The 12,827-nt window shown below is 43.2% G+C and overlaps 1 protein-coding gene across 1 annotated transcript; it reads right to left on the bottom strand.

Annotated features, from left to right (window-relative positions):
• Window positions 1-6,121: 6,121 nt before the first annotated feature.
• Window positions 6,122-9,127, bottom strand: ptmab (prothymosin alpha b). The gene is made up of 5 exons (XM_063886497.1): window positions 8,872-9,127; window positions 6,729-6,794; window positions 6,568-6,652; window positions 6,399-6,484; window positions 6,122-6,312 (listed from the first exon to the last, which is right to left on the bottom strand). Exons 1-5 carry the CDS (start codon window positions 8,914-8,916, stop codon window positions 6,268-6,270), a joined length of 327 nt encoding a protein of 108 aa, XP_063742567.1. The 5' UTR covers window positions 8,917-9,127; the 3' UTR covers window positions 6,122-6,267.
• Between the last annotated feature and the right edge of the window lie 3,700 nt (window positions 9,128-12,827).

Below are 12,827 nucleotides of genomic sequence, written 5' to 3'. Positions count from 1 at the left end.
TCTTTTAGCATGGTGGATTTACTTCTAGCTTTCAGTCAGTGTGTTCCTCCTTGAGGTCATGTTGTTGTTTGCATCTTCTTTTAGGTCTTCTTCTTCATCTATTATTTCTTGTTTTTTGCATCTATTTGCAGTTGATCAACCTATTTTGTGTGATTCTGCTTCTCAGTAGTTTTCTTTGTGGTTGTGTAACACCTATTTCTAGTCTTCTGGGGTCTCACTGTAGTTGTTTTGCATCTGTTTTAGTTGCTTAACTTTCCTTGTGGTTGTTTAATGTCTGTCTTTAGTAGATTTGCATCTTTTACGACGGTTTTGCATCTGTTTTTATTTGCCTAATGTGTTGCTTCTAGATTCTTTTTACATAGTTCTCGTCTTCTTTGTCGGATGGTAGGTCTGGAGGGAACACAGGGATTTTAGCCTTTGCAGACCATTTACATGCACTACCCCCTATAGATCTACAGGAGAAGGAGCATCACAGGAAGCAGAACAGGGCCTCTTTAACCCTCAGTGTTTTTGTGGTGACGTGTCGGCGCAGGTGCAAATATTTGAGCTGATTTTTCACATTCCTCTCACGTTTCCGCAGCCCCTGGTTTAGTCGGATTATTTCAGGTAAATGCTGACGATCCCGGGCATGCAGCCCAACTTGACTTCTCTCCTGTAGAGAGAACATGAGGATCTGAAGCCTGCAGGGGCTCTGAAACACGGATCATGAGTAAATGAAAGACTCATTCTGGCCTTTTTAGAACAAATCTATGTTTTTACACTAATAATAAAAAGCAGTGAGTTCCAGCAGCAGGGGGATGGCATATATTTACACATCTTTGAATGTTGTTTCTGTGATCCCCTTTTCATTATTTCATTCTTTAAAATGTTTTCATTCTTACAATATCTGCATTTGGTTCTCTTTTGAGGTGGTTGAATTACCATCTGTCACCACCTGAGGGCGGTACTACCTCTAATGCAGATAAAATAACACAAATAACAAAAAATAGATTCAGAAATAAGACCAATTAAAATAATACTCCAATAATATTTTTATTTAAAATAATTACAAATAATGTAAATATTAATTCTGTTTTATAATTTAAAAAACATATTTAAAAAAGAGTTATTACTGATTTTGGAAGAGATTACAAGTTATACTATAGGCCTGTCAGACGCTTTTATCCAACACACTTACATACACATACTGTGGGCAATCACAGGAGCAACCGGGGGGAAGGGTCTCGCCCAGGGACACCACGACAGCTGGCTGCAGTGGGACTGGAACCAGTGCTCCCCTGATCCGAGTAGCACACTAAGCCACTGAGCCACAGCCTCCCTCACATCACACTTTAAAACACAACCAGAGTTTTAATGAAAACCTGATACAACAGTTCAACCCTTTAAGAGACACAGCAGTAAAGGTGTGATAATCACAAATAAAACCAAATGAAATGATGACGTAACGGAAGACAAAGCCATACATAGGATCAGGTAAAAAAACCTATGAAATAAAAATATATATTTAGAAAGTGTTGTTAAATCCCATCATGAACAGAAAGTTCTGAATACAAAATTCATTAATATTCATTATTTTATATTAATTGACTTTAAGCTAAAGTCACTTTTGCTGTTCTTTAGTGGATTTGTTTTTCAAAATATTAAAAACAGAAGACTGAACTAAGAAGCTCAGAGAGAGTGGTTTAACAAATACTGAAAACAAAGTGTGTGAGTGTGTGTGTGTGTGTGTGTGTGTGTGTGTGTGTGTGTGTGTGTGTGTGTGTGTGTGTGTGTGTGTGTGTGTGTGTGTGTGTGTGTGTGTGTGTGTGTGTGAGACATTCCTTTCTCTCCAGCTTCGGGCCTGCAGCTCACATGACTGAACAAAGACAGACCATAACGTTAAAAGTTAATTTTTAAATAAAAACTTAAATGATTTAAATGATAAAAAACCATGTCTAAACTGTAAAATAATATCAATATTTAAAATCAAATAATAGAACACATAATTCTGAATGTGTTTAGGTGGGAAACAGATTAATTGTACCTAATTAAAAACGACAATAGCACAGTTGTAATACTGTAAGAAGTTCTGCATCACTCAGACCCTCTCCAACACGAACGCTGCACAATCCAGTTAATACTACAACTACCGGCATGCACCACGAGAGGGCGCCACAGTCTATGGTAACAGAGGCACTCGCATCACTCAGGGGGAGGAACAGTACAGCAGTGTTGAGATACCAAGTTAAAGTGCTGCAGTGATCAGCCACAAGAAAGGGAGCCTAAACTTCAGGCTCTCTGGATGCAGAATGAAGCATTCTGGGAGTTTATTTTGAACGCATCTTTATAGTTGTGCTTTAATCTGCATCGTATTCCAGAAAGCGGTTTTAGAATATCAAATCTGTTTCTGTGAAATAATGCATGTAGAGTAGAAAAGTAAGGGTTTTGAAATGCTTTAAAAACCAAGTAAAAATATTTTTTTAATTTTTTGTCATAAAAATTTTTATTGTAGTTTGAAACACATTTTTTAAAGGTTTTAAAACTAGAAAACAAAGTTTGAGGATTTAAAACCGGTTTCCCTTTTCTGGGGGTTTTTGGGAGAGGGAAAGGGGGCCGGGGGGGGCTTGGAGTCCAAAACCCCTCCCCGAAACATCATTCTCTCCTCCTTTTTTAAGAAGGGAAAAACTAAAACGAGAGCTAAAGTGGAAATAAATTTTTTCGCTGGTAAAAAAAACTTTTACTTTTCCCCTACAGTTTTAGAGGGGACTGTGTAAATTTTTCTCCCCTAAAATGTATTTTTTTCCCTTTTGTTGCTAGGGGAGGTTTTGGGTTTAAAAGAGGTTTTTAAAAATAATGAAACCCCCTTTAAAACCGATTTTTTTTTTTTTTTGTGACAGAGAAATTCCCCACACTCTGGACTTCTATTTTCCCCAAGACCCAAAACCGAGTACTTCTACTTTACTTTAAATACCCAAGACTTGAGTACTTTTACTTTACCCAAATACAAATCTGAGTACTTCTATTTATCAATTTCAAAGCCTGGTACTTTAAAAAATCGTTACAAAACCTGAGTACTTCTACTTTACTCAAATACGATTTTGAGTACTTCTTTCTTTACTCAAGTACAAGATTGAGTACTTTTACTTTACTCAAGTACAAGATTGAGTAAATTCTACTTTTCTCAAGTACAAGACCCGAAATAACTTTTTACTTTACTCAAGTACAAGGAAATTGGTACTTTTACTTTACCCCAAATACAAGATTTTGAGTTCTTTTACTTTTCTCAATTCAAGACCTGAAATACTTCTACTTATCAAGTACAAGACCTGAGTACTTTCCCCCTTTCTCAAGGGCAAGATTTAGGGCTTTTACTTTACTCAAGTACAAAATTTTGGTTTCTTACTTTACTCAAGTACAAGATTGAGTACTTCTTCTTACTCAAGTACAAGACCTGGTACTTTTAAAAATTTACTCAATGTACAAGAAACTGAGGGATTCAAAATTTTCTCAAGTACAAATCTGGAAAACTTTACTTTTATTCAATTTCAAGACCCGAGGGACTTTTACCTTTTTCCAAGTACAACTTCTTTAGTACTTTTACTTTACTCAAGTACAAGATTGAGTACTTTTTACTTTTTTTTCAAGAAAAAAGACTGAGTAAATTCTTTTTTTTACACAAAAAAGATTAGTTCTTCTACTTTACTCAAATCCCAAAAAACCCCTGGAACTTTTACTTTTTTTTAAAACTGGACCCTTTGGGGTTGTACTTGTTTAAATACTGGATTCCCGGTACTTCTACTTTACAAGTACTGGGCCCTAGTACTTTAAATTTTCTAAGTACTGGACCCCGAGTACTTCTACTTTTTAAGTACTTGGGCCTGAGTAGTTCTACTTTACTAAGTACTGGACCGGAAAAAAGGGTTTTTAACCCTTTTCTAAGTAAATGGACCTGAGTACTTCTACTTTACTAAGTACTGGACCTGAGTACTTCTACTTTACTAAGTACTGGACCTGAGTACTTCTACTTTACTCAAGTACAAGACCCTGAGTACTTCTACTTTACTCAAGTACAAGACCTGAGTACTTCTACTTTACTCAAGTACAAGATCTGAGTACTTCTACATTTATTCAAGTACAAGACCTGAGTACTTCTACTTTACTAAGTACTGGACCTGAGTACTTCTACTTACTCAAGTACAAGATCTGAGTACTTCTACTTTATTAAGTACTGGACCTGAGAACTTCTACTTGACTAAGTACTGGACCTGAGTACTTCTACTTTACTAAGTACTGGACCTGAGTACTTCTACTTTACTGAGTACTGGACCTGAGTACTTCTACTTTACTAAGTACTGGACCTGAGTACTACTACTTTACTAAGTACTGGACCTGAGTACTACTACTTTACTAAGTACTGGACCTGAGTACTTCTACTTTACTAAGTACTGGACCTGAGTACTTCTACTTGACTAAGTACTGGACCTGAGTACTTCTACTTACTAAGTACTGGACCTGAGTACTTCTACTTTACTCAAGTACAAGATCTGAGTACTTCTACTTTACTAAGTACTGGACCTGAGTACTTCTACTTGACTAAGTACTGGACCTGAGTACTTCTCCTTTACTAAGTACTGGACCTGAGTACTTTCTACTTTACTAAGTACTGGACCTGAGTACTTCTACTTTACTAAGTACTGGATCTGAGTACTTCTACTTTACTAAGTACTGGACCTGAGTACTTCTACTTTACTAAGTACTGGACCTGAGTTCTTTTACTTTACCCAATTTTTTGGACCTGAGTACTCTACTTTTCAAGTATGGACCCGAGACTTCTCCTTTTTCTAAGTAAATGGACCTTTGGGACTTCTACTTTTTTTAAGGGATGGGCCTGAGTACCCTTTTTCTTTACTAAGTTTCTTTGGGCCTGAGTACTTTTTTACTTTTTCCCAAAAACTGGGCCTGAGTATTTACTTGACTAAGTACTGGATCTGAGTACTTCAAATTTCCCAAGTACGGGGTTTGAGTACTTCTACTTTTCTAAGTACGGACCTGAGTACTCTTTTCTTTTTCTAAGTACTGGGCCTGAGTACTTTTTACTTTAATTAAATACTGGGGCCTGAGTACTTTTACCCTTTTTCTAAGTACGGACCCGGGGTTCTTCTACTTGACTAAGTATGGGGTCTGAGTATTCTACTTGACTAATACTGGACCCGATACTTTTACTTTACTAAGTATGGGCCTGGTACTTCTTTTTGACAAGTACTGGACCTAGTACTTTATTTTCTTGAAAAGTACTGGACCCGAGTACTTCTACTTTGACTAAGTACGGCCCCGATACTTCCCCCCCCCTTGGTAATCAATAAAAATTTCCCATTGATGAAATATTAAAAAAAATTTTAGTAGAAGTACTTTTGGGGCATTTGAAAAATACTGCAGTGGGGAACAGTAAAAACTATAATACTTCAATTGAAATTCAGACCCCCCCCCCCCCCCTTGACCTGGACGTGGGGCAGGGGGGAAGAAAAACCCGCAGAGAAACCCAAAATACAAAATCACAAAATAAAAAATCCGGGTTTTTTTGTCCCAAAAAACAACTTCCCCAAAACAAACAAAACAAACCGTCATAAACAGAACAAAAAAAAACCCGGGGGGGAGAAAAAGGCTCTTTTCCTTCGGGCCCCCCCCCCCCCATAAAAAACAAAAGTAAAGGTACAGCTAAAGTACCTACATTAAATTTTTCTGGAAAGCTCCGGGTTCCCGCGGGTTTCCCAGAGGCGTGACCTCTGGGTTGTTTTTTTTTTGAGATAAAACCCAGTTAAAAAACCTTTTTCTTTCGGGGAAAAGGAAAAAAAAAAGGGGGGGTCTGGGGGGAAAAAAATAAAAAACGGGGGGGGGGGGGGGGGGGGGGGGGGTGGGGGGAAAAAAAGAAAAACCCCCCCCTCCGAACAATATGTACAAAAATATAAAATGTAAATAAAAATACAAACAAATTCTCCTTTGTGTTGTTGTTGAAGAGAAGCCGGATTTCTGGGTCCAAGTGTTGGCTCTAGAAAATGTGTTTTGCGGGTTACGAGTGTGAGTGTGTGTGTGTGTGTGTGTGTGTGTGTGTGTGTGTGTTGAACTCTACTTGCTAATGACCATCTTGGATTTTTTTTTTTTGACTTTATTATTATTTTTCTTTCCTTTTAAATCAGTCGTCCCGCCCCTCCACCGGCGACGAATGAAAAACGGTCGCAGGTGAAGAAGCAGGAAGTGGTTCAGCAGGATGTCCCGAGCGAAGGAAACACATCAATCGTCGTCGTCGGTTTTCTGCTTCTTGGTTTCGACGTCGTCCTGCATGGAGAGAAGAAGAAGAGTTCAGGTAAAGGATCCTGATTGGTTAGATCATCGTTGATTAAGGTCGGGGGTCGCCGCCTCACCTCGTCGTCGTCATCGTCATCCTCAGCTGCCCGTTTTGTGCCTCCCTCGATTTCATCGTCATCGTCCTCCTCGTCTTCCTCATCGCCTGCAGGAGGAGATTACTTCAGTTTGTTTTTTGCTAAAGTTTCAGAAAACATTTAAGCCTCATTTAAAAATGTTTGAGTTTACCTTCTACATCATCTTCCTCGTCCTCCTCATCCACTTCATCATCATCTTCATCATCTACCTCGGGCTCGCCGTTCTCCTCATTCTCCTGGAAAAGAAAGCACAGTGAGCGCTCTGCAGCACCGCCCGGGAGTTCCTGAGAGGAGCGCGGAGGAGCTGGGTACCTTTCCGTTGGTGGCGGCGTCTTTGCCGTTCTCCTTCTCCTCCAGGAGCTTCTTCTCCTTCAGGTCCTGCAGGAGACAAGAGGACTCGGAATAAATATTCAAAAACATTCTGTTTCTCAAACTCCTCCAGCTACCTGCCCTTCTACCTGATGGCCTAGTTAGGAGCCCTGGTGCATGCTGGGAGATCTGTTCAGCCATCTGCCTGTCAGAATGGATCCTTCCTCTTTAAACTCCATATTGGTCTCTGCAGATCCTCCCCCATCCTCCCCCTCTAATGTGTTGTAATCTGATACTTTGATGTGGCCCCAGGGCACTCTGGGTATTGTAGTCTTCAGCGGGCTGCTGTCGCCACCATATGTCACTAGACACGCCCGGGAGAGGCACTGCAAAACCCAGGATGCACTGCTCCATTTAAAATAACACGGGAGGGCAACAGGGAGGGGGGGGGTGATGGAGGATGAAGAGGGAGGGGGTGCCGCTGCTGGTTGTAACGGAGAGACAATAGAGACGACACATGGCAGGCGAGAGAAGGGAGAGTATAACGGAGGCACCGACACACACACACACACACACACACAAACACACCGACACACACACACGGCTGCTTTGCGCTCTACTTACAGGGACAGCCGCGATAAAGCGCGCCGTTTCCTCGTTGTGTCGCCACGGTCGTTCACAGCCTTTTATCCCCGCGCGCACTGCCCTGCTGATTAATTACTTTACATAATCTTATTGCTTAAAACCCATTAAGCTGTTTAGGAGCATCGGCTGCTCCTCGGCGGGAGACAAATGAGCCTGAGTGGAGCTCTCTCTCTCCCCTATCTCTCTCTCTCTCAGACTGTGCGTAAAAAGGCGCTTGTGCGTAAAAACGCTCCAAACTATAAATAGAGCCTGAGCAGGCACCCCGGATTATCAGCTCTAATACCGGGACCCAACTTTTCCTCCTCCATATGCTCTCTCGTCATAATCACTCATAATTATTCAGCTCCGCGGCTCGCTGCTGCTCTTATTACTCTTAAAGGCAGGAGCCTGGGGGCCGGACCCCCCACCCCCCAATTATATTAAAGTTTTACCCAGTGTGATTCAAAGTCCAACTGCACGAACATTAACATTAGGGACAGAGATGTGTTGATGGAAGGAGCAAAAAGAGAGGGGAAACCAGCACCGTCACATCACACATCCACAGCCCGGACACACACACACACACACACACACACACACACACACACACCGCCGAGAGAAGTGGGCTGCATTACAGAAAAAGGAAGAAAAACTTTCCCCCTGAGACTTAAACGCGATCTGCAAACATGCTTGAAAACGCAGAAGAAGAAGCGGAAGCCGCGGCGCTGCGCGTCCTCACCGGTAACCGGAGGCTGGACGAGCCGACCTTCCTGGGTCGGTAAACAAACCGGGTCTGACGGAGCAGGCAGGCCCGTCGGTGCCTTTAAAAACAAACATGAAGCGGCTGGCAGAGCAGAGTGGACATTACGCACAGCCACCATTCAAACCGATCTCACACTCCGGCCCCGGAGCCCCAGAAACCCTCCTTCTCTCCGCTGCTCAGCTCCGTGTCTCTCTCCAAGTGATCAAAACTAACCCCGGAGTGAAAGCGTGTCTCTTAAACTGGACGCGGGATTTGGAATGTGTTGGCATTAAGCAGCCGGGACCCGGAATGAATAGGCGCGTCATTTGGGCATTAAGAGCCAGGGATAAAGAGCCATAAAGCGGGGAGAGCGCGGCGGAGAGGCGGGCGTTAGAGCGGTTCCACCAGCGCTGTAAGAGATGAGTCTGTTGACTGTTTCTCACAAACACATCCAGTCCGGTTCGGAGAACCGAGCCTCTGGATAAACAAAGAACCCGCGCGAGCTGTTCCTCTCCGGACAATGAGACGCGTTTCCATGATGCGGTGCGGAGACCCCCGCTTTAAATCTAGACGATTTTCCATCAAGTGTTTGGAGAAAAAGACCTGAAGACCGGCTCTTCCTCAGTCTCTCTGCCCCCCCTCCTGTGTGTCCCGCAGACTTGTGAGTCCGAATGAGCGCGAAGCAACGACGAAACATTAAAAAAATATCTAGGTTACAGCCTGGAGAAGCTTCCTCCTCTGTGATGGAGACCCAGAGGGGGGGGGGGTGAGGAGGCTTACCTTGGCAGAGATATCCGAGCCGGAGTCCACTTTTGTGTCTGCCATTGTTTTAGTAGAATAAAATAAAGGACGGCTAAAAATGAAAGCTTGAATAAAGTAAATCCCTCTCCTCGGATAGTGGATCAATCAGGTTTATATTGTGCCAGTGGCCAATGCTGCTGACGGCCGAGCCTTTAATATAGGCTGGTGGGCGGGGTCCAAAGGAGGCAGGTGGCTGCTGATTGGCTGAGAGCTCTACAGAGGTGTTCTCTTCGCGCGTTGGAGTGGAACAATGGATAGAATTTCTAAACCAGGAGCCACGCCCCCCTCCTGTCCGGCGCTGCAACCGTCCATTTCTCCACTAAAAAACAATAACCCCTACCGATTAAACCGGACAATAACGGACTAAAAGTAAGAGCCGTTTCCCCCCCACTGCGCAGGGCGACGCATTTTCCACTTCTCACTCCGAATCACGCAGTAAATATATCGAATGGGTTGACGTAAGTGTCACGATTTGATTGATTGATGTTCATCTGGTCGAGTAAAGCGGCTTCTCCCGCCCACCGGAGAACAGCGAGGCAAAAAGTCTTCTAACGGGGGAGAATGTGACGAACTAGTGGATTAACGGCTCTTAGAACCCTGGTGTTCCTTTATGGAACCCTGGTGTTCCTTTATGGAACGCTGGTGTTCCTTTATGGAACGTTACTGAGTCTCTTCCTGAGAGCCTTCCGTCAACATCAAAGGCTCACAGAATGTAATGTGTTTCACCGCCGCCATGTCTCGTCAGCTCCTCGCGCCCCTCCCATCTTCACTCATCTCTGTATCTGCGCACTTGACGCCCCCCCCCCCCCCTTTTTACATAACAATCCATACATTCGTGCGCCAAGGTCGTAGCATGAATAAAACACATCGTATTTTAAAACCTAAAGTGTGGTGAGGGGTGCTTCAGTGAGCGGGGTGCAGAACAGTGGCCTCATTTCCTCCCCCATTGTTAGAAGAGAAACCCACGAGAAAAAGCCCCGCCGTGGAGGAGGGAGATAAAAAAAGCAGTGCGACATAACAGAACATGCGATGAGACAAAGTGCGAGAACATAATTCTGTGCTCATGAACTGACACGCATTCTTATGAAACACAAGGGCAAACACGTATTTGTTTCCTTACCGAGTTTTGTACACATGGCTTTTAAAAGCTGAACATGAGAAGGACAAAGCGGCAAAAAAGGCAGCCGCCATTGCTCGCTCGGGATGGGGGGATGGGAGTGGATCCGGTAACAGCAGCTTCACATTCTGCCCTGATGACGCACTCGGAGCTGAGCTGGACTCCGATTGGTTGGCTGAGTGGAATAAACACGGCTTTGGCGCACGGCGAGCGCTGATTGGCTGCTGCCCACGTCCGTCAATTCAAACTGGGCTTGCTGCAAAGAGCGGGCTTGGATTGTGGATCCGGACCGTGTGCAGCAGCAGTGTAGAGTTTCACTTCAGGCTTTAACATGTTTACCTTTCCCATTTGGTGCCGTTTTTTTTACCGCCATGATCTCCGGCAGCCGTACTCATCAGGTGCTACTGTTTGGAAAGCCTCTCCGTATTTCTAAAGGCTGTTTTTATAAAGTACTAAACCAACAGGGTATCCAGGACAGGAGTAGGTGATCCTTCAGAACCAAACTCTGCCTCCCAACTGCATCCCTCTGACCGTGTTTTGAGTGTCTGGTACATTCGCACACAAATTAACAAGTTTATTAAAAAAAAATCCCACATGCAGATTTAGACTTCGTGCTGCAGGATGGAAATGGGAAAAACAAATATGTGGAACAAGTGTGAACGGTTCAGGGCAAGTTGACTCATGTCACTCAACCATCTCCCACAAAAGAAGCCGATAAAGCCCAGTTTCTCACTGCTCAGATGTAACAGGACAAACTGAAGCCGTTGTTCTGGGTTTTGCTTTCGTTTTCGGTTTAAGTTTCTCCATTTCATTTATCACTGCAGATATGACCCACTAAGAGCAGTCGGGATTCTTCTTAGTAGCGCTGCGAAAATCATCTTTCATTTGTTGGTTTATAGTCCTCCACTTCTTTTTGCAGGTTGCCATTTTTATTAATCTGGTTTGAGCAAATAAAAGTTGTGGTTGCTTTTGATGCTAGTTATTAAAATAAAATGTGGGTTTGTGCAAATTGTGCAAATGTTTTACCTCCACCTTGCATCAGCAGGTACCAAGGTAACAGGTTCTATCCACAAATTCACTAATGGAAATCCAAAAAGCAATCAAAGATTCGAAGTCTTTATTGACATATAGCTACAGCGTAGGCTTGCAATGAACTCAGACTCCTTCTGATGTTACTGAAGATGTGATGTAAGATAGCTAGCTAACGTAGCTAACCGAGTCATTTCAGATAAACTGACAAACTCTTCCAGTAATGAGACAGAATCACTGTGCCAGCAGAGACAGTTCCCCAGCTTGTCACGTTTCTCTTGATGGAAGAGGTTTGGGCCGTTGTAGTGCAATGGCACCTGCAGGCCTCCGTAGCATTCAGCATTATAGGTCCCGCATGGCCAGAGATTTTGCAAAAGTTTAACTGGCAGGGGGTCCAGGAGGCAGGTGGCAGGGATAGAAGCTAAAACCAGAGTAAACAATGGCTAAAGGCAAATCAAATACTAAATCCTGCCTTTCATAAAGCATACTCAGGCGGTAGCCTAACACTGAAACACATGAGCACAAACTACAGTTTAAAAAAGCAAGAATAAAAACTGGGTAGAAGGTCAATTCTCAATTTTAGTTTAACACACACAGTTAAGCTCACACACACTATTTTATGAACATATAGGTTCACCTGCTGAGTTCAAAACAGAACCAAAGAAAGAGAAGCAGATTCAGGCTGTAGTATAGATTCACACTTAAAGTATTACCCAGAACAGAACTGCTGACAGAGGAACATCTGACCCACTCAGGATTATGAAAAGAAGTTCGAATTTGATCTAAAAACATATTTGAAAAAAGTCCGGATTTAAAAAGAAATGAACCCACAGGGCCCCCCTTAAGCCCCAAGTTCACTGTGCGTCAATTGCTTGCACATAATTTGATTAGCGGCCGATTTGTTTAGGACCTCGCCCCATTGAAGTACAATATCGACTACGACAGGTCTATGACCACCACCTCCTCTCAATTCCCTCTCCGGTCCAGGGGCCCCCGGCAAACATAGCTTTAAGGCCAAAGTTGTTCCAGTTAAATGCGGGGCCAAACGACTAACTCCTTTTGCTCCCGGGCCTCTTAATAGATTCATCTCAATGCTGGGCGACGTTTGGGGGATCAGCCGGAAACCTGTTGGTGAAGAGTACCGTTAAATATCAGAACAGAACCGCTGTGTCCACGGAGAGGGGACTCTAGTTAAAGAAACAAAACAACAATACATTCGGTCCAAAATATTCTGTAGAGAAAGAAGTAACAATTGCATAAAAAGTGCACTTTGAATAAGACTTGTAGAATATCTTCATCCATTTAAAGTCATGGCGTTTTCTGATCTTTTGAAAAATAAATATCACAAATCTGAGGGCCCGCACCGTCCTGTGCACTAGGGGGTCAGTTGTGAAAAAACTAAATGAGCGCCCAGGGACTTTTCTATTTCAAATGAACGTTAAATCAACTTATCTGTGAATCCCAGGAGCTGCATTTTCTATGTCTTTACATGTTAAAGCTCAAGGAAAGCAATGTGAATTCCACGTGGTTAAAGGTCGCTGCACACTTTGCATTAAATCTAAGATGATATGAATTAATCCTCACCTGAAACAGGAGATGATCCATGACACACAACTCCTTCTGCATGCTCTACTGCACCCAGCGTTAAGTCAATGCATGAGCAGTGTTTAAACTGGAGTTTAAATATTTGCAGCCTCGGAGCTGACACTAATCCCAGTTCAGAGTAAATCCCCCCCCCCCCCCGAACCCCCCCTGCAGGGATAAATCTGGTCTACGAGCAGACGGCAGT

The sequence above is a fragment of the Eleginops maclovinus genome, chromosome 6 (assembly GCF_036324505.1).
Source record: "Eleginops maclovinus isolate JMC-PN-2008 ecotype Puerto Natales chromosome 6, JC_Emac_rtc_rv5, whole genome shotgun sequence".
Taxonomy (NCBI): Eukaryota; Metazoa; Chordata; class Actinopteri; order Perciformes; family Eleginopidae; genus Eleginops; species Eleginops maclovinus.
The sequence above is the reverse complement of the archived record's forward strand: the minus strand, read 5'-3'. Positions and strand labels throughout refer to the sequence as shown.

What these genes read in the sequence shown, in the direction of transcription:
- ptmab (XM_063886497.1), bottom strand. Translation starts at nt 8,916, where the DNA reads ATGGCAGACACAAAAGTGGACTCCGGCTCGGATATCTCTGCCAAG. An exon ending in CGAGGAAGATGATGTAGAAG is followed by an intron (nt 6,485 to 6,567) that starts GTAAACTCAAAC and finishes CTCCTCCTGCAG; the next exon opens with GCGATGAGGAAGACGAGGAG. An exon ending in ATGACGATGACGACGACGAG is followed by an intron (nt 6,313 to 6,398) that starts GTGAGGCGGCGA and finishes CTCTCCATGCAG; the next exon opens with GACGACGTCGAAACCAAGAA.